General features: G+C 41.7%; 1 protein-coding gene across 1 annotated transcript in view; it reads right to left on the bottom strand.

Moving 5' to 3' along the window:
- The window catches only part of TNS3 (tensin 3), a 231977-nt gene that overhangs the window by 17449 nt on the left and 190422 nt on the right, over nucleotides 1-24106 (bottom strand). The window contains 5 exon segments of the mRNA XM_082308287.1: nucleotides 151-246; nucleotides 2646-2777; nucleotides 5383-5469; nucleotides 6109-6752; nucleotides 9154-9325. Coding sequence (XP_082164413.1) covers nucleotides 151-246; nucleotides 2646-2777; nucleotides 5383-5469; nucleotides 6109-6752; nucleotides 9154-9325 — 1131 coding nt within the window.

The following is a 24106-nucleotide window of genomic DNA, read 5'->3' as shown; positions in this document are numbered from 1 at the left end:
TTCCTATAACCTTAGAATGGGTTCCTACAGAAATCATCAGGACTTGAGCAAAGTATTCTCTCACTTGCACTCCATCCAAGTCTATAAAAACAGCTCTGGCAAATACAAACTGTTTCTATTTCCTGTGTCCCTGTGATGCACAGTACTTACCAAAATATGGTTCATTTGGGCATCCTTTCAAGCGCACCCCCTTGTGAGTGCATTCAATCAGAAAATGCCTTACAAGTTCATTTGACAAATCTCCAGCTGTGTTGAAAAAGAAAAAGAAAGCTCATGAAGAGAAGCAATGAACTGACAACAGTTTCACAAATTAGCAGGGCTTTATGAAGCACCACCAAATGTTTTATATGCAGCATGCAAAGAATACATTAAACCTGCTCTGCTGCAAGGTTACAAGCTGTAGTAAAAAGGCTGTTTTGCAAAAAACAAACAAGCGAATAGCTCACTTCAGACAACCAGAGGAAAAGGTTTTATAATCGTGACTGAAATCCAAATATACACTGGTGTCCAAAATGTCCAAGCATGGTCTCAACTACAGACAGGAACAGAAATTTGGAAAATGAATGGTTAGAAATTCGGATGCACTTCTCCATTAGAAGAACTTGTATCCAATGTGACAAGGGAGTAAAAGTATGATAAAACACTCAGATTTCTAGTGACAGTTCTGCTCACAGAACTTTTCCAGATTAAACCAATAGATTTAGCTACACAAAAGTAATGATGCCAAGTCTCTCAGTGAATTTTTAAAATGTTTGCAGTTTTACGCTAAGTCTTTGTTCCTGAAAACAATCAATTACTTGAAACACTCAGGTTTCACTAGATTTTTAAAGACAGTTTTTATCTCTCAGGAATCTAGCACAAATCAAAACTGTTAAGTTGGATGTAATGAGAAGATTCAAAGTCCAAGAGGCACATAAAAATTCCCTTGAGATTTAGCATTCTTTTAAATGTATACATACATATGCACATATATAATTAATACAACTTCATTATTTCTTGAAAGACTGGTTCACAGTATTTCACACCTGACTACAAACTGAATCTCTCTCCAATTAATTAAAAGGTTATTTCATAGCAACAGGACAAAGCTACCCAACCATTCAAACCTTAACAAAAGAGCCACAAACACAAATGCTCCCTTTGACTCTGATCTTTCAGCGACAGCCCAGGAAACACATGACATCAAGGGCTAACTTTCAGGCTAATACAGATGAACACATTATTCTGGACAGCAGAAACTTCTATGCAAGCAAATATTGCAAAGATCACCTTTTCAAACAGCTTACTGTTTGCCATTATGCTCTCACAGTATTAAAAATAAATTACTACAAGGGTATGTGGGAAGGGGAAGCCTGTAACAAGAAACCGTGCAGAAGACTAAACAAATTTGTGCCTTCTGGGATGAAACAGTGTGAACCAAAAAATTTAAATACCACAGCGCGAGAAGTGGAAGAATGCGACAGTCTGAAGTAAAATTTTCTCTTACTACCACTTGCCTGTGGTACAACTAAAATAAATTGGCTCTTAAAGGCTAGTAGAGTTTGAACTTTCCTGTCTTCCCGGACTTCATTGGTCTGATGATAAAAAAAAGATTGCTTAAAACACCTACAGCCACTCTCCATTTGCCTCCTTGTTGTTGCTATCACCACCCTAGTGCACCCCTGTTGTCTTCATTAAAGAAGACATTGCAGTGGTTCTGCTGATGTTTCTTGGCAATAAAAAGAAGGATTACATGGCAAATTTTTATTAGAAATTGTCTCAAGATACCAGATTAAGTGTACAGAATTTGGAAGTAGTGTTGTAATAAAAGTGGACTGCTAACCTGCCCCAGAGTAAGCATGAAATCTCAAAAAAAACCCAAACAACAATCCAACAGCCAACCAACCAACCACAACCAGACAAAACCACGCTTCCATAGCCACAACACTAAGAATCACTGCTTTCCTGTGATCTCAGTTGCTTACCTCACCAGGCAGTGTGTACTAATGAAATATAATAAGCCTTGCAAAAGGAAAACAGCAGCAATGAAAGCCACCCCACTACCCCTGCAGTAGCACACATGGAGCCAAGAACACTACCGATACTGGCTGCTGAGTTTCCATACATTAATCAATGCTTTCTGTATGTTCTTCTCATTTTATCCTTCACAACTGTCAGGCACAAGTTATACATGGAGGCACTGGAGCTGAGAGGGTGGGTGTATTTCATCACTTCTTTTAAAAAACTATCGTCTTTCCTTAGGAAACCTCCTCAGATTTATCTCTAACGTAGAACTGCCTCAAAACAAAACCTTGGGGTCAAAAATATTCAACCTTCCAGCCAAACGAAAGCTTTACATAGTGGTATGTGGATCAAATGCAGACTTCTGATTGCTAGGGAGGACCCATTACTGAGATGACACTGGTTTTCTATTAGGTTGATAAGGTACAATACATGCACAGCCACAATGGACATACATTTACAAGCCATGGTGAAACTGTAAACTATAACAGACATCTTAGCAAGTCTCATTTAACAAGGTACCAAATGGAGCCTGTAATTCAAGTTGCACTTATTAGAAGAGGGAAGATTCCTCCAGATTATCACCCAGTAATAAGGACTTCCTACCATGTATGGCTTGTTAAGTAATAGAAGGCATACAGTACCTTTCTTGTTTAACTGCAGCACAGAAGGAGGTGGTGTAGCAACTTTCATTGCTAGCCCATAGGCTCCCCGGAAAGAATGACTGTCTCGAACAATGAATGACCCAGGTTCTTTGTCCTTGAGAACAGCAATGGCTGCAAGGGATTCCAGGAAAGAGAGAGAAAAACAGTTCCAGAACAATGCACACACCCAAAAACTACAGAAGTGCAAATCTATAATTAATAGGAGACTAAAGGAAATAAGATCCTTTTCTGTCTCCATTGCTGCAGAACAGAATACAATCAAGCACATTTGGGGGATCCGAGTGGAAACATCTTGTGCAAATCTCACAGATACTTATTTCAAGAGAAGCCTGAAGTACAGATCCCTACTGATTTTTAAACTGAGAAGGACATGCAGGTCCCACCAGGATTTCTACAACCAATGCAAAAGCAAGTTGATTCCTGCTTAAATTTTGTCAACTTGTTAGAAGTGTGACAGAGAGCAGAGCTCTCTAATTCCCAGGCTGACTAGACAGCACTCTCTTTCTTTTCCTATGCAGCTTCAACAGGCAGAACAGACCTGTTTTCATCCACCACCAAGTTTCTGTCCCTGCAAAGCAGTTTCACTCCCTTACTAATTTTAAAGCAAAGGAAGGGATGTGAGTATTTGCTCTTTGACTGTCCAAGCATTGAAATATTTTACATCTACATTCTGTGATCTCTGCTGGAAGTGTGATATGAAGTCCGCCCCAGGAGGAACCACGGGCAGTGAAAATGCTCCTGCTTTGCATGAGTCTGCTGCAGACTTTGAAATCTAGTAGCCCAAAATCTTAAACTCACTTTGAAAAAAGACGAAAGGTTCATCTAATGATTGATCTTAATTTGATCTTAATAAAACTTTAGGACTTTGCTTTTTGCTTTTTTTCCTTAAACTTTTTGGAAATACTTGTGTTTGTTTCCAGAATTTCTAACGATCAGCAAGCCTTCAAAGAAACCTTGGAAAAAGCCCAGATTTGGCCCTGGAGTCCCTAACTGTCTGTATACACAGAACATGGAAATTATGCAAATGGGGGATGAAGCCATATTTTGCAAGGCTTGAGCAATGATTACACCATAAACACTCACACACACATTTTTTTCCCCATGAAAAGAAGAGTAGTAAAAGAAAATTGGGAAAATGCAGACATAATTGTCTCTTCTGTTTAAGTGAGTAAAGCCAATGCATATATATTGTGTTCCATTCATCTGTCAGATGGTGAGGAAAACAACTATTTTCACAATAACCTGTCATGTGTTGAGAGGACAAGGATGAATATATAAAACCCTGCAATTCAGCAGTACTCATATAACACTTCTAGATCTGCAGGGGGACAGTAATCATTTGTCACAGGAGCATTCCATTAAGCACAGGAAAAAAGAACAAGTGCTCCCCCTCCTCAGCAGCAGTATCTTAAAACACTTTTTAAAAGGAATTTTACTTGGTAGGGTGAAAAAAGGCATACTAAAAAGCTGGGAAGACTTTCTTTTCATTTGTTCAAGCAGCTAGCTTTAAACTTCCTTTATGATCTACTCCCCTCTCTGGACTCGCATCAAGTCAGGAAATGGTTTTTCCACATTTAAAGACTCAGTTCTCCTTATGAGAATGAGCAGACAAGGGGAAAGGGACTGGAGTGAAAGGGCGAGTAAAACATCATCCAAAGATGAATTAATGATCTGTTTTCTATGATCTTTATTCCCCTGGGCTCATATTTACCACTAAACTGTAAGAGGCATCCTCACCATTTGAGAAACCATGAACTAGACAGACATAGCAATTCATCATTTGCCAATAGCTGAAGGCTATTTTGGTTTAGTGTGAACTTCCTTCCCAATGCAGAACTAATTCATCATTTTTCCTTTTTGACAACCACATTTTAAGAATCCCAGTTTAAAATCCTGCCATAACTCATTAAATACAATTCAGTATAGCTGAATATTACAATATGGACACAAGGACCGTCAGACCAATTGCAAAGCACCCAGCATGCTTTATTTACGCATTGTTGTGGGGACAAGGTGTAAGTTTGTAGGTATACATTTTCACATACATAATAAAAGCTTTCTCAGTCTCATTCAATAATACATCTACATATAGATATACTATATCTGTATTGTACATCATAAAGATGTTGTTCCATGGGAGTGTTGTTATTTTGTCACCTTTAAGAAATAACGTGTGTCACTTGCAGCTGACAAAGAAATTCAAGGCTACAGAACGACTGGTAGATGAGGATGTTTTTATGATGACTTCTAGCTAATGAATTATTCTCTGATATTTAGCATCTCTCAACCTATTACCTGTGCAGGGAAACACACATGGCTGAGATCTTGCCAGAACAGCACACTCGTACTCTGAGAGCAGACAGTTGTTTGGTATTGCATTGCGCACATCTGCCATTCCAAAACCTGGAGCTTTTCAGTAAAGTACATCTGCAGCAGCAGCTACCACATGCAGATTTAAATTACTTTGTAGTTAGTTCAGTTAGGCTAATAATTTGTCTGATTAACTAAATATTTTTTAAGGACTACTTGACTGCCCTCCACTCTCAAATTCAGCCTTTGGACAGAAGAAATTAAGTGAGGTCTGTGGCCCTTCCAGGTTTTATATTTCTTCTTGTATTTCTTTTAGACATCAAGTATGCATTAAAAAAATTAAGGAGAATTCACCAACTAGCCTTTCTGTAAATGGATATGCCAGAATATATATCAGTTGATATACCTTGTTCTCTTGAAATATCTGGCTTATACCAGAACTTGGATGTGTCCTGGACAAATTTTACGGTCACATGTTTATCAGTTGTGCTTTCTGTAAAATAAAAGGGGAAAAAAAAAAAATCAAGACATTTTTTAAATACAAAAGCATTTTTTACTTTTCTTTCCAACTTCCAATCACCTTAATTATTCAAAAAACTCATTATCGGAAGACAATTTAGAGAAACTCTGAACTGTTTTAGAACCAGCGAATATAATACCATACACTAAGATTCTGAAAGCATTCTTGAAGTTTCATTTTGCAAAACGCATAAAATATGAAGAACTCTTACATTTATAAAGCTGTATTAAATACAAAGCTTCTCAATGGAGTCCAGGGAATACACATCTACATTTTTAACTATTCTTGACATAAGTCTAGAAAGGTGTAGAGAGAAGCCAGCCCTTACTAGAAGAAACTGGACTCCACACCGCTCGCTTGTGGTTTGGCATTTCAAAAGGTCAGCTGCCCTTGGCTGACATCTAGGGAAGCACAGAAAGAATTCTTCAGTCTTGTTCTCTGTATAATACATCCAAAGCCAGTGAACTGGTGCCACTTACTGCAAACATTCAAGTCCTCTGTGCTGTTTTCATTGCTTTTTTTCCCCTCTGCCACTTTTAAAATCCCCTAAATGCTTTTTATAAACTCATATAAAATCTAATGTATTTTGCGTTTCTCTGATGCAGAACGTACCTGGCACTGGGGAAGTGCTTAACATTTTTGAGAAATCTGGGAGGACATTTGGGAAGGGGATGCTGATTGTGCTTCCACTGTGGGGGCTAGAGAAGCCACTTGAAGAAGGTGACACGGAGGCAAATGAACGGTCTCCTTCAGAGGACCTCTTTTTCTCTGGAAGAGGCGGTTGAGCATGTAAGTTCCCTCCATGGTGCTGCTGAACTGCGCTGTTCTGGCTATTGTGTCCAGAGGCCACTGTAAGAAAGTTTTGTGTCAAAAAGCCATTGTCCTCGGCACTTGCCACTGATGAGCTCATGGTTTTAGGAGAGATGCTAGTATTGGCTATGAAAGTAGCTTGTTTCTCCTCTCGGGGGGAACTACTGCCCCTGTTGCCCCCACTGTAGCTCAGGTAGGCCCGGGCACTGCTGCTGACAGCAGGTTCTTGCTGTGGCTCTGCTGGTGAATTCTCCAGGCTGCTCAGGGTGACGACTTGCAGTCCTGGAGTTTGGAAATGAGACAAGAGAGATACATCTTGCACGGCGTTTGAAAATTCAGAGGGCACAAGGTAACCTCCCAGCGGCCTGCCGTTTCCCATTGAAAGCTGGAGTGACGGGGAAGCTTTAGAACTGCTTTCAAGCCAAGGACGTTCTGTTGCAGAAGAGCTGTCAAAAAAAGCCAAAAATTGAACACAAAAATAAAACAACAGCCAAATCATTCCCTTTAAATGTCACTGTACAACCCACACTGCAGCCATCATTGAAAGCAATGAATCACCTCACCCAGGACAATACCTGAGGGTGCTCTTTGACAACATGCTGGACCTGGTGGATCAAGGGATTCCAGCCCCACCCTGATCACTCATTTCTTCAGCGTAGGCCATTACTTTCTGCCTCAGCTCACTCTCCACCTAGCCATGCTGATAGGACAGTTTCTGAGTTTGCACTGTAAACCAGGCCATCAAATTAATGACAGGTAAAAATAATCCTCCTTCCCCCCGTTTGAGAGGGTTACTTTTAATATGAATCAATTCAGTAAGGCTGTTCACAGCATTGCTTCACGTACAGTGGTCCTGGAGATCTCTACACGGTGAGCTGAAGTGCTACCTGGAAAAGAGCAGTAGGAGGCAAGAATTTCTTAAGCCAAGGCTGCCATCAAAGGCAGAGATTTATGGAAGAAAACTGAGACTGCCACAGCAGTTCTTACATGGAGAGTCTCTTATGCTCATTTAAAATAAAATTAAAAAAAAGGAAAAAAAAAAAAAGAAAAAAAAAAGAAATGGGCTAAGGACGTAGCTGTGCACAATAAATGAATAACTAAGATAAGAACACAGTTCACAAGACCCAACTCTTAGACGAGGTCCCTTTTAATATAATTTATATCAAAAAAGGAAAGGAGGCAGGTCCAGTGGTTAATTTATTTGATGATGATGGAATAATTTTGCTTGATTAATTCTATATTTCAACAGTAATATAATATTTCAACAGTAAACATCAGATTTTTCTACTGGGTAGCAATTCCACCTGCTGAAGTGAAGAATAAGAAATATCCTTCTAAACAAGACGAACTAAGCTTCTGATGAAACCATCTGATAAAAGTTTAAATTGCCTCCTTGCTTCTAAAAGTGAAATGCCCTTAGACTGTACCTCGAAAACATTACCAGCAATATCAAATGTAGTGAGAAAAATCTCATTGTGAGATGCAAAGGGAAAAGAGCTGACATAAGACATATAAAAAGAGAAAGGATTTTTAATTAAAAAGGAACTGTGGAAATGGATACTAGTAGATTCGGACAGATCAAAGTAGAAGGGCCATAAAGAAATGGAAGGGAAGCAAACGGAAGAAGACATCATTGCAAGAAAAAAAACCCTACAGCTGTAGCTATCTGCTAGATGAAATGAAAAATGACAGAAAAATATTTAGAAAGAAAGGAATAAAATTTTCTAGATAAGGTTTGAAGCAGGAATGTAAACTTAATAATGACTGTATTGCCTGATAAGCTTTTAATTCATATCCACTTACAGTGAAATGTTACATTCCCTCCTCCTCAGAAAATACTAATGTACTTTTTTCAGTCTTATGATTTACATTCATAATCACAAAACGAAAACATTCTTTTGCAGTTCAAGTACTGATTGAAAATGAAATCAATTAGATAGGAAGATAAATAAAAGATAAATAGGTATCAACAGACTTGAAGTCTTCACTGAGTCTGACACACCAATCAACAGCATTCCAAATACCTACTATGAAAAAGGAGCCAATTATCCAAGAACAAGAACAGGATAATTAGACACAAAGGAATGTTGTTGCAGAGTGATACAGAAGGAAACTTAATCAGCTGTAACATAACACCTCATCTATTAAGTAAATATAGGGCACAGCTAGTGACTGACCATTCATCGTCATGCTCTTCTGAACCTTCCAACAGTAACCTGGGGCTCCTTGTTTGTTTGCTGTGTTTCTTGCTATTTCTCATGCTGTAAGCTCCTTGGGACAAGGACTATTTTGTAAATTTATACTATTCAAGCTCTGGTCCAGAGTCCTACATGTTTACCACAATACAAATATGAAATAATAAAATCTGTCAGCCTGCTGAGAAGTTGAAAGCGAGTCAGCTATTCACTACCAAATACAAATCCTCTGACATTTTACTGACTAGAAACGCATTTACTATGGTGAGAAGAGTGCTCCCTCTCTCTTCCATACAACTTACTCCAATGTGAAATTTCATGAAATGCTTTTCAGTACAGCATTAGAGAAGCTGGTTAAGCACACAGGAAAATATGTATGAGCTTGTGCTAGCACATAATAAAGTAACTGAGCTATAAATTCCTATTTGTTTTGGTATTCCTATTTATCTTCAAAGCTAATTGTGTCCCTGACATATAAATAACATCTGTGTATGTGGTAAATTCCAGCTGGTGGACAACATGATCATGAAATGTCACAACCAAACTTGAAGTCCTTGGACAAATGCTCTGCAATGAAGACGCAAGCATAACATCTTGGCTGGAAACTATGGTTATGAGAACAAAATAATAAGGTGGGAGAATCTTTTCCTACCTTTCTCCCCCTGGGATAGGACTGTTACTTGAAACTGTACACGAAGATGCAAAACAGTGCTGAAAGGAGGGATCCGTCTGCATGTTGGCCCTCAGCAAAGCAGGGTTAGTGCCCACAGTGCTGTCAGACATCACCATAGAGTGGTTAATGGCTTCTGTGTAACTTCGAGATTCTGCAGCAAAAGAAACAAAGTAAAAGGCAAGTTAAAAAACAACTCACACTGTACTGAGACAAGTGTTTATAAACCGATCTGTCTTTCTCTCAATAGGACTATAAAGAAGAGCTTTTATTTGTTTGAGCGGTAACATTTTATTTCACAACATTACACTGATTGCTGACAACATCCAGCAGGACAAATGGCAGAGGGAATAAAGATTACAGAATTGCACCACTCAAACTGTTTGATCAGTTATCCACGGTACATTCTCTAGCCCTGAAGATGAGAACAGACCTGTCTGTTCCAAGTTGTTTTGCATTCCACAGTCCACAGTGTTTACCAGATATGTCTAGTCAAGTGTCCTATGCGACTACACACACTGTCAGTGATTTAAACACCAAACTGATAGAACACTGGAGTATTAATTCAGCCCACCCATTCAGCCCACTACTGAATGCGGCAGGGGACCTGGTAGAAAATGACACAGAAAACGCGGAGTTACTCAAAACCTTCTGCACCTCAGTCTTTATCAGTAAGACAGGCCTTTGAGAATCTCAAGTCCCTGAGACCACAGGAAAAATCTGGATCAAGGAAGACTTACCCTTGGTGGAGGAGGACCAAGCAAAGAAGCACTTAAACAAACTGGACATGTCTAAGTCCATTGGGGCCTGACAGGTTGCACCCACAACAGGTGAGGGAGCTGGCTGATACCACTGCAAGACCACTCTCGATAATCTTTAAAAGACCACAACAATTGGGAGAGATTCCTGAAGACTGGAAGGGAGCAAGCGTCACTCTTGTCTTCAAGAAGGACATGAAGGATGATCTGGGGAACTGCAGGCTTGGCTAGCCTAACCTCAGTCTCTGGCAAGGTGATGAAGCAACTAACCCTGGAAACCATTTCCAAACATATGAAGGAAAAGAAGATGATTGAGAGTTGTCAGCATGGATTTACGAAGGGGAAATCATGCTTATCCACCCTGATAGCCTTCTTCAGTGAACTGACTAGCTTAGTGGCTAAGGGAAGAGCAGTGGATGTTGCTCATCTTGACTTTAGTAAGGCTTTTATCACAATCTCCCAGAACATCCTCACAAACAAGCTGACAAAGCATGGGTTAGGTAAGTAGACAGTGAGGTGGACTGAAAACTGGGTGAATGGCTGGGGCCAGAGGCTCGTGATCAGCTGCACCAAGTCCACTAGGAGGCAACTCACTAGCATTATACCCCAGGAGTTGATACTGGGGCCAATACTGTTCAACACTTTCATTAACAACCTGGATGATGGGATAAAGTTTCATCAGCAAGTTTGCAGACAGTAGAAAACTGTGAGGAGTGATTGATAAACCAGATGGTTGTGCTGCCATTTACAAGTGGGAGAAATGGGCCAAGAGTAATCTCAAGAAGTTCAACAAGGGGGAAATGCAAAATTCTGCACCTGGGAAGGAATAATCCCAGGCACCAGTACATGCTGGAGGCCAACTGGCTGGAAGACAGCTCTGCAAAGAAGGACCTGGGGTCCTGGTGGACAGCAAGCTGACCATGAGCCATCAATGCAACCTCATGGCAAAGGCAGTCAACAGTATCCTGGACTGCATCAGAAAGAGTGTTGACAGCAGGTCAAGGGGTGATCCTTCCTCTCTGCTTAGCACTAGTGAGGCCACGTCTGGAGCTCTGTGCCCATTTCTAGGCTCCTCAGTACAACAGAGACATGGATTTGCTTGAGCAAGGCCAGTGCAAGGCCACAAAGATGCCTGGAGCATCACTGGGACTGGAGCATCTTTCATAGGAGCAGGGGCTGAGACAGCTGGTACTGTTAAGCCTGGAGAAGGGAAGGCTCAGGGCCTTCAGTATCACTGTGTATACAAACCTGATGGGAGGCAAGGAGGATGAGGGAGCCACTCTTCTCTCACTCTTCTGCTCACATGAGAAGAAAAGGACAGAACTGGAGTTGAAAGGCAGCTGAGCAACACAGAGCAGCATGGGGTTTAATTACCAGTACAGCTACCGATTTCAGGTGTGACTTTGTTCACATCACACAGACAAAAAAGTAAAGCAGCTGTAAACTTTTCTTTTCTCATAGCTTGCAAAGAGCACCAGAGTAAGTGGTTTCTAAATTGATTCAAGTCTGAACTATGTTCAACTTAATTATACTGGACAAAACTACTACGGGATATAGTTAAAAGGGATGCATTTGGATGAGGAACAATGTGGATACTATTACTGAAGAGCTTTATGTTTAGCCCCCTTCTTTACATGTACATTTTAATAACCAGTCAAGCTCTAATGAGGATTAGATTTTGTTATTCTGGTATAGTCTAAAGCAATCCAACACTTACTCACATCAGCCCAGGTTCAACGGCATTACTTTCTACCACAGAAAAGGCCATGCACTAAGATACTGCAAATGCCTGTACATCTAAATAGCTTCATACATCAGAATAGTGCCATTGACCTCAACACTTGCAGGACTGGAACCCAGTAGGACGATCACAAATGAAACAATCTCTAACTACCATCTCTTGAGTAGATATACTTCAAAAGATTGAGGGAGAAAAAATACACAGGAAAGTTAGGGAACAATTCCAGTCCTACAAAAAGTTAAGATCATGTTAATGCATCTTTTCCATAAGGAAATCTTTCCAGCGTAAAAAGAAGAAAGATTCTCACTATTTCTGTGAGTGCCATTGAAGCAAGTCTAAATAAATCTTCTTTTCCCTTCAATTCATGACAGAGCCTGGCTCTGCTATTATTTGAATGAGGAGGGTGCAAGGTACTTAAAAGAAATGCCTGAGATAAGAAAATCTGCAAATCAGTGTCTGGACTGAAAACCATTTGAATTCCTCACATAGCACACATACTGTACGGAGCAAACATTTAATTGGTGAGGGAAACTCAGTTTAGAAAACTGCAACACTGTCTTTTAACTATACCCATTACTTTAACTATATCCATGCCAGTCGTGCAAGTGAACTTCAAGGAAATACTGCAGAAATGTGTGTGGTGTGGAAGAGCTAGACAAATCTGAATCTGGATCTATCTAATAGATCAGATATATTACAGTCATTCTCATACTAGTGCAAACACAGTCAGAAAAAGCTGGCTGCATAAACCCGTGATTTAGGCCATATTCCTGCTGAAATAAGTGGTGCTTGTTTACACAAGTATTACCAAGATTGACTGTCTGCTCAAGTAGTATAAAGATTGACATTAAGCCTTGAGCAATGATTTCAATATATAATAAAGTAATATTACTTTGCCTTAACTATTACCTGAGAAAAAGCCGATTAGTTGAACGTGGGTTGGTCAAACTAACGTTGTACGTCTACAGACTACTAGAGCCTCTCCAGAAACACAACTTTGACTAGGCTAAAAGCAGATCAATCTACCAAAAGCAGAATCTGTAAGACAAAATACCATAAGTGCAACAGACATCTCATCTCTGCACATGAACCTGCAGATGCTTCCCAATTATACTGCCGGTTGAGATGACTCTGCTACCGTATGGGAGAGGTTAATGCATTCCCTGCAGGCATGGGAATTATGATCACAAGCTTAACTCCATATGCTTGCTTGTTTTTGTGCCTGTCTGTTCTCCTGATACCAGACTATACAGGGGAGTCGCTGGACTCCAGTCACCAAGATCCTGGGGGCAGGAAGGGGAGTGGCACTCCTCCTGAAATAGCTTAAAATCTTCTCCCACTCTAATGCAACCTCAACTATGTGCATATGAGTTAATCTAAAGCATTTACACAGCAAAGTCCCCTCCTCCCACCAATAACAGCACTTGCTTGAAGAAATGGACCAAGACTTAACTCTGCCCTGTTTCAGGCCTTGGACTGTTGTTATTATCTTTAGAGCACTGAACACTGCACAAGGGAAGGACTGCTGTCACGCTCACAGATGCGGCATTTCTTTTCATACCCAATTTTCACAGGTGTAAAATACTAAACTAAGAGTGAAAAGCCACTGGCAGCCAAGCATGCAATCTGCAGAAAGAACGCAAACGCTGTACAACTCTTCCCAGGCTAGAAACAAGTATATCTGAAAGGCACTTCCCATGAAAGCAGCGTTGTTTATATTTCAATTAAAAACAAGCTTGCTGAATATTTCAGCTATGTCCTCTCTATTATCTGATGCAGAGTCCACACTCACTGGTCAGCGGTTAACCCTTTATCTCACAGAATCATTACCTCAGTGCAATCACATAGCTTCTACAGGATTTCTGTATGCATGGTACAAACTCCCCTGGCACGTTTGCTGCAAAGCATCGGTGCTTCTTGCTGCAGGTCCCTACTAAATCTATGCCATTATACCTGTGAGAACACTGACAACGTAAAAGGGCAGCTCCATACTTAAAGAAGTGACATGACAAAACCAGGATTGTTCATGTTCATATCTCTTCATGCACCCAGGTCAGACCTGGATATCTACATTTACTATCACTGATCATCAACTTTACAGGCAGAACCTAAGAGAGGAACTGAACTCTTTGCATCATACACTTCTGAAAAGTGAAATTCAGGAAGAAAATGAATACTATTGTGCCCACATGCAAGGCAGAAAAATATCGAGCTCACTCTTCTACTGTCCCACGTGGCAGCAAAGGGCAAATTCTTGTACAAGTTGCAAGCTGCTTTCAGCTGTAAGCAGAAACTCCTGCATATGCCTAGGACACAGCTATATAAAGTAAAATGTTATAGATTAACTTGTATTTTAATCCACTAAATCTGTTAAACAAAAAAGGAATCCCGAAAAAAAAATCCACCAAAAAAACCCCAGAGTGGCTTAACCCATGCCATGGTTCAGATAAAAGACATTCCTTTTCCTTTTCCTTGTAGCAGCTGAAGGGCAAAATCACCTCACAGATTTGGAAACAACTGTCCAACAATGGCAGGGAAGTGAAAGGAGCGGTCATTCCACTATCATACCTTGTATTTTAGCAGCTTCTCATATATTCCCATCTTTGTAGTCCTTTTAGTGAGAAGGTGATGGCTAACCTGCATTGCATGAGCTTGAAAACTCCCGTCAAGATCCTCAGCTACATCTTTTGGGGAAAGGGAGCTCTAAGTCACTGTTCCGCCCCCAAAACCCTTAGCTGACCACCCCTAAACTATCTCAGGCCAGCCTAAAAGCTGAATGGACACAGAAAAGCATATTGTTCTATGCCAAAGTAATCAAGCCACTGCCAGCCCTAAAGAGCAACAGAGGGATAAGAAGCTTTGTGCACTACTTTTAAATTTCACAGTGTATTTCTTTATCCATCCTTTTGATGGCTTCAGCAATGATGAAAAAATCCAGCCTAACTTGCAAGAAGCCACATTAGATGTGGCTGTGAAACATTCCTTGTATCAACACTGATTCAGAGGTCCCTCCGCTTCCATCTCTCACTGTTCACACGAACAGCTCACGAGCCCATTCCTTTAGACAGATTTCCTGACAAACTCATCTAGGAATGTAATGGAAGAGTGTTTAGTATCTTCTCTACACAGTAGAAGTATTTTTTTTGGTTTCGGATGATTGCACTCCACTAAGGACTTGATATTTCTCATCCTCTCAGGACTCACCTTGGACTTGTCTACCAGACAAGCCTTCTCAAGATCTTCTTCCCTTTGAACCATCTCTGGAAAAAGGCATACAGTACTCCCCAGCATTCACCAAAAACTCCATGGCTCTTTGCAGCTTGGCATCCAGCTGGCTCCAACTACCATTTGGAGTTTACATTATTGCCAATGTAAACTCCACCACAGTGCTGAGCTGTTCATCCCTCCTTCCCACATCTAGGGAACTGTAACAGCGTCTATGACAATAGTCTCTGCTGATACAACTTTATTTCATCCCGGAGACCAAGGGTCAAAAGATGGCCACTTCCCCTTTCCGATATGAAATTTTATTACTCATTAAGCAAGTTACTCCACTATTCACCTGAATGTCTTGCAGAAGATTTAGGCTCAACTCAGAGCCAAGATGCTACACATACAAGCAAAGGTAGAGCAAGGATCAAAGAAAACCCTAGCCTTTAGTATTAAGCATGACAACAACCTATCTAGAGACACGGTGGATGGCTCCATATATCTGTATATCAGTAAGTCAAGAAGTACCACATGAAGATCTTAAGCACATTTTATGGAAAGGTTTGTTTAGATATGTTTCTTTCCAAACCTTAAAATCTACAAAAGGAAAAAAGTGGAGAAAGCTTTATCAGGGAAACAATCAATGAAAGCAAAACCACCAACAAGCAAAGTACAGAGCTAATGATACCGAGCAGGCACAATTTCAGTTTTTCTAAGACATTCTGCCAATATTTCAGCAAGGGGAATGTTGACAGAAAGATTAGTTGGAAAAACACAGTTTTGAAGAAGAAATTGGAGCAAGGAAGAGAGCTTCAGTGGAAGAGAGGTACAGACGTGCAATGTCCAGTGAAAGCTAATTGGCCTGGATGAAGTGAAAAGGAGCGCACAATTCCAACTGCACAGTGTGAGTATGGAGTAGCAGAGGTTTATGCTACTATGTAAAGCCAGAAACCCTGGAAACAGTGAATTCATGACAAAAGGATCTGGCTCCCTGGAAAAGAGTCCCTCCAGCAGCTGACAGAGTGCTAACAACAGAATTGGCATGGGTGAAGCTAAGGAGCTCCTTAGCAACCTCTACAGAGCTCACGGGGAAGGCCAGAATTAAAAACCCTGCATGTGGTGAAAGGAGACGGCAAGATGCCCCACTTGAACCCGTTTACAAACTAACGCCTTTCCAAGTCCATTAGCACTGTAAGGTTCTTACGGGGTAGCCATCTTCCCTTTCATGCTTTCTCCTGCTTTTCCAAATGCTAAGGTGCCAAAACGAGTGAAGAGAGACTGAGATAATGCTGGAACTCCCTCTTGCTTTCAGTCAGTCTGCAAACTTTACTGGAACTTAGTAGCTATATTCTGCTTTCAATTTCACAAAAATACAGTGAACTAAATTATTCCCTTCCATGAAACGCATCAACTTCGGTCCCACTGTTCCTTCCTTTCCATAGAATATGTGGAAATCAATGAAAGGTGCTTAAGATCTTGTCTTTTATAATTTCAGCTGCTGGGGAAGGGCATAACTTTATTACCTCTTTTGCATATGCTATCCTTTCTAATGCAAGTTGTTCTACCTCTCATTCAGGGCTAAATTCCCCCAAGCTGTTGCTGCTAGCCAGCTTCCACCATTATTTCTTAATTACTTCAAAGAAAGAGCTTTGAGAACAACGGATGATTTACTTTATTACTGTTTCTTTTGGTTGAGAAGAGTTAAAACACAGGTAAGCTGACCTAAGCCATACACACTGAAAGCAAAAATCCTAACAACCCCAGGCAGCAACAAAACACCTTCCTGTTCATTATCCTGGCTTTATGCTCTTCATATTCTGATAGGATACATTCGGAGGGTTTATATTTAGAAAACAAGTATCTGTTAAGAAACTTTCCAAATAACAACTTGTAGACTGAGATAGCAATTGTCATCATTTGCTTACTTTTGTGATGGCAATCTCCCCCCAAAACCTGCAGCAACCAAATGCTGAGTCAGCACCTTGTCATTTGGCCCACCACAGTCACCAAGCTATATATAGTCTCCACTGCCACAGAGTTCTGAGGAAGCATGAAAATCTGAAACATTTTCTACAAGTATATTTTATAAATAAATTTGATTTTATACTGTAAGGTTAGTCAGCTATTTTACTGACTTTGAGTACAGCAACAGAATGCCTGCTTTTCCCAGTATTTTTTCAAAACTTATTTAGAAAAAACAAATAATCCTAAAATACTAACATAGTTTTTATCTTCTTTTCATGTTTTTTGCTTTTTATTTCACCTTAGACAGCAAAAATAAAAGCATACCATGTATTAGAGTACAAAGACCCTGTTTTGCTCAGATTAACTCCCCCCCCCAACTGAATATTATCAATTCACAAGAAATTTGGAAATCCACCTTTTTAAATTTTTTTAAGAAAACCTGAGAACTTAAAATAAGGGTTAATGTCCACAGCAATGATTCTGCTTCACTGAACCACACTGATAACTAGAAAAGGGATAATATTAAGTACATCTTTAAGAATGGCAACAAGTATCAGGACCTTGGTGAACTTGAGGACTGGACCAACAGAAACCTTTTTTAAGATCAACACGAAATAAAAAAAATCCGTAACTGGGGCAGAAGAAGACCTTGCAACGATACAGGCTGGGATCCAACTAGTAATCACCACCCCTGCTGAAAAGGATCAGGAGTTGCAGCGGGTATCAGGCTGAAAGAGAGTCTTCTCTTTGCTCCCATCCCAAATAAGGCATACTGAGCTACAGCAGGATGAACATGGCCAGCAGATCAAAGGAAGCTGGTTATTACCCCTCTGTATTTGATGCTGGGAAAGCTTCACCTAGAATACTAAACTCAGTTTTAGGCCACCAGTTCAGGAACATGAGAAACTGAAAGGGATCCACTGGAAGGCAACCAAGATGACCAGGGGCCTTGCTCACAAAACCCATGACGACAGGATGATGGAGCTGGGATTGTTTAGTCTGGAGAAGAAAAGCAACTAGGTGGGGAATTGAAAAGCAGCCTAAGACTACTAGAAGAGGGTGTCTTCTCTACCAGAAGAGACAACAGAGGCTAATTCTTCTCAATAGTGACAGACAAAAGGGTCTTGGGAAATTCTCACTAGAGATCAAGAAGAGCTTCATCTCTGTGGGCAGTGCAACACTGGAAGAGGTTAACCAGGGTTGTGGTGAAACCTCCATCAGGAGGGGTTTTTCTGACTCAGACAAACCAAGATCCAGTACTTGTGACGGTGCTGTTCTGAGTCACAGGTTGGACTACACACCCTCATTTCTACCTTTCTATGGTAATGCTAATTTCCTCATGCAGAAGAGTCTAACACAGTCATTTCCAAAATTTTTTAGTTGCATACCCCATCAATAAGAAATTTTTTAACCCAATATATGTGTATTTATTTAATTAATTATGAGTTGTGTACATGTACTACTGAAATTCTAATATTTTCTTCCCACACCCCAATGGATTGTCCTGTGCATCATCTGCGGTGCACACACCCCGCTTTGGAGACCACTGGTCTAACACACTGACAGAAAAAAAGGGCGTGCAGTTAAGGGATAAAAAAAGAGGGTTTTTTATTTTGGGGGTTTTTGCAGTTCTTTTTCATGGATGGAACAGGGGCAGTTTCTCTCTTGGCCTGGAATCTGCTGGGTTTTATGCATATCCATAAACTCTTCTTCACAATTGCCTATGTTCTTTCAGAAGGACAACATGTCATGAGCCAAAATCATGTGCCATCATGGAGGCACCTGCAGTTCCCCCACTTTTCAAAAACCCACCAACAGCAAACAGATATAATAGGTTTTTTTCATGCTTGCGAAGGAAAAGACAAAGTTACCATTGCTTGGAGATTCTGCTAATGTCTGTCTGAGTGGATCAACTCTCTCTGCAGGTAATCAAATCAGTTGGGCTGAACCTGGAGAAACTATGAAGATGGTGGCTCTAGCATCCACATACTAACATCTCTGCACTAGGAAGGTCAGCTTCAGTTACTTCATTAAACAGTACCAAGAAGGATCTCAGTGGAATATGTATTACATGCTTGGCTCTTACAGAAAACACAACAACGCGGTGGCCGACAACCTGGGAAACAAAACAGCAAATCTGGAGAGGCAGTAAAGTATGTCTCAGAGACATTTACTTGGTGGAAGAAATAACACATTCAACAGTTAGAACCAAACCGCTAGTAATTAAAGGTAAGCTACACTGCCATACTGAAGGGTTCTAACTTCATGCGATTATTTATTGTGTGCATTTACAAAGTGTTCACTGTGTTTTGGGAATCTTTCAAATGCATTTAGAATAAAAAAAAAAAAAATCCATTCTTGCCTTATGCCTAAAGAGGGCTGTAAATCATCCATGTTGCCCCTTGAGGAAATATTCTTGGCACAGCAGCCTTCCCCAGCAAGCACTGGGTGAGCAAGGCTGGCCCTTCGCCACCTCCACGGGATATTCTGGCCTGCTGGCAAGATGCATGACAAGAGTGGGTGCACACTGGGACATTCCTGTGTTCCGGCAACTTCTAGCTCCCATAACGGCCCACAGAGGCTCCTGCCAGTGACAAACAAATGCAGTCTCTGAAGCTGTGCCAGAGGTCAGCTTATATCCAGGCAACCCTAGGGTGAGGGAATTAACTGCACTTACCCTCTGCCCCTGTCTGCACGGGGATAAGTATCAAAAGGATGATTTACCAGACCCCACTTTCCCCCACCCAGTCCCTGCCCTGAAGATCTTACTATCCAGCATCTTTTCTACTGAGGAAATAGCCATTCCATTGACAGACTCTTACACCATTTTACAGACCCTTGGTATCATGCATTCATTCAAAAATACTGACATACAAATAACTCGTATTTGCTGAATAAAATTTGCAATACAGCATCTTCAAAGCAGTAAAATTCTTATCACGCCTTTCTGAAGGGCTTTCTTATACTAATTTGTTTTATTTTCCCAAGTAGTACCAGAAAAAAAAAGAAACTTCCCCAGGGACTAAAGCAATCAGTTGCACATGTCTTCTCATGTATTTTAAAAGATCTTGCAGATGCTCTGCTATTGACTTTAAGCATAGCTTTGCTGTCTTAGGAATGCAAATCAGCTGCAGAGGCATGTCCTCAAGCCATCCGGGTCACATGCAAACATAAAATATGACATTTATTAAAGCATTTTTCAGGAGAGAGCCACTGTCAGTCCATAATGCACAAACAAGAGCACTACTATTCTGCCTTTAAGTACAGCAGATCATTCAGTGATGAACAAAAACAAATCCAACAAAACAATTAGAATATAATTATTAACATGCCTGCACTAAGTTTTCACAGCAAATTATTTAAGTGGCTTTAGAGACAGCCAATTCTGTTCTTATTGTGGTTTATCTCATAATGGAATTTCAGATGTTCACATCACAGAGTACAACAATTTTCATGAAATTGTAAAATTAAATTGCAATAGTTTTAGAGGGGGAAAAAACGAACTAGGAATCAGAAGTGTACAAACTGGTACCTTCAAAATGAATAGTAATACTTTTTCAGGCAGAATGCCCTGCAAGACCAAGCACCTTTCAAGAAAAGAAAGAGTGAAATGTCTACCCTGTGCTCCAAAGTTCATTAGCTATTAAAATTGCTTGAGATGTGGGAGATGGAGATCTGGGTTGTCTGTGCTGAACTGAAAAATGCAACTCTCATCTACTGACAGATCCACTGCAAAGCCAACGCAAAGGGGGCAAAGGTGGGGGGTAGGGGGGGGCAAACTGGAGCAAATACTAAGTGAACAAAAAAGGGACTGAGCTTGGGGCTGACTTTCTGGCATTCCTGGAAAGCAAGCACCAAGACTCATCAGTGAAATTTTCGATATCATGTTATGATCCTATCTACTCTTCCTAAGGCAAAAAAGAGGGAAAGAGGAAGTCTGAACTCCCCTTTTCCTGTGTCAGTCCAGTTCCCTGGTGCGGCACCAGAGAGGTCTGAGTATGCAGCTTTTGATGTCTGAGGAGTACTTACCCAGCAGGGGGAACAGAAGCGATCAAACTGATGTTTGGACCTTCTACCGAAAGTCTCTCTTTGGTCCTGCTCGTCTACTGTCATAAAAACTCTGCCTAAATGTGACCCTCTTCAACCTGTTCACTTTTCTGCAGTCACTTGCCTGTAACAAATGGCTGAACCCAGCTCACTGCAGCCTGACTACCAAAAGTGAGGGCTGCTTTTTAGTTCTGAAGTAGTACACCTAAATCATTTTCATTTTAGAACCAAAGAAGGAACTGATTTTTCAGAAGCTGCTTTTAATGATCTGGAATTGAAGCAGGTAAAACCAAATTCAGTTCAGTTTATCTTCAGTGTTGTTCAGTATCACGTAACACGACTGAGAGGTGAAGCTACTAGGTGTTTTCTTGGCCTGTCTCATCAGAATTGTGACTCAGTAACTCTCCTTTTAGGGTTGCAGTCCTTATAGAATCATCTATTGCTACTAGCCGAATACAAAAATTGTTTGCATTAAGGCCGTAAGAATCAGGCTCTTTAAAGTATTCTGGTGCATCCTGCACATGCAATACAAGCCCCACAAAACCATGCGATAATTGGATGCTTGAAGACTGTATTATTTTTTGATGGAAAATTCAGATCTGGAGCAAGAAAGCAAGAGTATTTTACATGTACTGCCTGAACTAGAAGGATTACTCTGCCAGTGCTAGTGGCACAATACACTGGTTTTCTCATTAAGCAAGAAAGCAGGAAAACTATGTGATATTTCTCGTTCGGGAAAGACTTATGTTTACAAAGTCAGTTCATTTTTCATGCTTCTGAAAGGAAATTTAATGCTGCTATAACATTACTAGGAACTCCTCGAGGGAGGAAAAAGAATCAGCCCGGACAAAGTTTTTATACGTAGTCAGCAATTATGGCAATTCCAGGCGGTTTCCCACTTCTTCTACTTCGAAAAAACCACCATCACACACAAAAAATTAGAAGCCTTCCTCAGCAGCAAAGTAACTTCACAGAACTGACGAACCCTGCTTCACGCCCTCCGTCACTCCGTTAACGATAGCAGGAACAAGGCTCATACTGGCAAAACTCGTCGTCTGCAAAGCTTTTCAGTTTCCCTGCGGACTCCAAATGTTGCTACATGACCACACAAGGCATTAGTTTCTCCCCCTACTCCTTTTCTTCAGCGTGCAGCCCAGGCCGCAGCACGCCGCGTGCCCCGGGAACCCCGCCCCCGCCCCGCGGCAGCGACCCCGGCCGCGCCCCGCCGCCGCCGCTTGCTGCTCGCCCGGTTTAACCCCCGCCTGCCCCCGCTCCTCGCAGCCCAGGCAAACGTACACAGCCGCAGAGAGCGCAGATCGCATTTCCCTGCCGCTGCGCCGCGCTGGGAAGGCGGCCAGTGAAACGCAAGCCCCACAAAACTCGTTTTACAGACTGAGGGAAACGCACAAAAAAGACGGAGAGCCGGAAACCAAGAACCCACCTATGGAAGCCATCGTGACCGAAGCTCTCTCGCGGAGCACGGGCTGCGCGAAATCTTTGTTCCCTCCTGCTGAGGCGGTCGCCCTGCATGCTGTCTGCGGCTCAGGGGAGCACAGCAGCCAGGCGAGCTGCTCCGCCAGGCAGAGGCTTGGGAAAAGCCACTTCCCACATTTGCCAGCTCTAACACCATCTGCTCTCCCCGCGCGTTAAAACCTCACAGCAAGGACGATCCCCGTGTCTGCAGCGAAAGAAAACCAGGCTCCCGCTCTCAACACAGCTACTCGGCCGAAGACAGCCGGAGTTCACCCCATCCAGGCGGAAAGTAACGCCCCGGCGGCTGCTGCTGGGGGAGCCGCGCCGCGCCGTGCCGCCCGCTCCTCGGCCCGGCCGCCGGCTCCGGGGCGCGCCCCTCGCGCTGCTGACTCCACCTCATTCGAACGTGACTTTTCTCTCCTCCCCCGCGCCCGGCTCCCGCCGCCTCTCGCACGCGCCGCCCCGCGCCGCTCCCGCGCATCCTCCGCGCGACGCCGCGGGAGCGGCGCGGGGGCCCCTCGGTGCCCACCAGCGCACCCGCCCTCGCCTTTTGTTTTGTTGCGTTTTGGCTTTGTAAGCAGATGCCCAGTTCCCCCACCACTTCATGTGACCTCACCGGTCTCTTTCCTTCAGAGAGATGCGGGACACGAAACCGAGAACAGACAGGTAAGTGCTTTTTAATGAGGACCAAAGCTCAGCTGCTCTATAATGCCAAACTGGCTCAACGCTCTGACAAATTTAGCATCCAGAGCTCTGAATAAAGTTTGACTCACTTCCCAAGATTTCTTTCACAAAACACCACGTGCAACCCCACTGTGTTGCATTCGACATCACCCTATCATTGTTCAGAGCAGGTTTTATTTACAGGTCAGGAAGATGAGTGGAAGCACTGCCGCGTTGCAACGGGCAGCACATTTCCTCCTCGGATTGTTCTTCAGTGTCCCAGGGCACCGGATTTTCTGAAAGGATGACTATAGGAAATTACTCGATATGGACAGAAACAAATATGACCATTTAAAGCAACTGAATTACTCCATTGCTTTAAAATTTCTAACAGCAACGTATTTTAAACGTGTACTAAACCCTTTTGATAGCTTTAAAATATACAAACTTGCTTGATTATAGAGGTGAGTACTGGTAAACTAGAATTTTGCTTTCTTCCACAGACCAAAAGGTAAACTAAACCAAACTATTCCTTTATAAGAATATTCACTGCTACCACTGATTTTTCACCATAGCAGCTGCTCCTGTTAAACAATTTCATAATGGTTGCACCCCGGAGACCCAAATAGCAAGGATTAGTTGTGATATACACCGTACTATCAGGTAAAAAATGAGGGACAATCCTTGCCACTGGGGCAGAAGAGGTTATTAATGCAGCAGTCCAGAACTGCCATCAGTTACTTTGATTAATTCATTATACAACTACACTTTGTCTTGGATGCTTCCTGGCAGAGACAAATGCAGTCGAACACAGTCTTCAAACTCCTATAAACAATAACTATTAGAGAAAATTTCTCTCCATAGAAAGCATTCCTGGCTCTGCATAAAAAGCACTGTAATCACAGGAAACCTTTGGATGTCCCATTTCCTTCCCAATTTTCAATTCTTGGAAGCTTTGCTTGTTCAGCTATTTACATTTGCTGAATTAGAAAAGAACAAGGATAGTAATATTTAACCAAGAAGATAATAGTCGTCTGAGATACCACATGAAGGCTGGGTTAAGTGAGAAAGTGTCCAT

This window comes from Platalea leucorodia (genome assembly GCF_965183815.1).
Source record: "Platalea leucorodia genome assembly, chromosome: 1".
Taxonomy (NCBI): Eukaryota; Metazoa; Chordata; class Aves; order Pelecaniformes; family Threskiornithidae; genus Platalea; species Platalea leucorodia.
The sequence above is the reverse complement of the archived record's forward strand: the minus strand, read 5'-3'. Positions and strand labels throughout refer to the sequence as shown.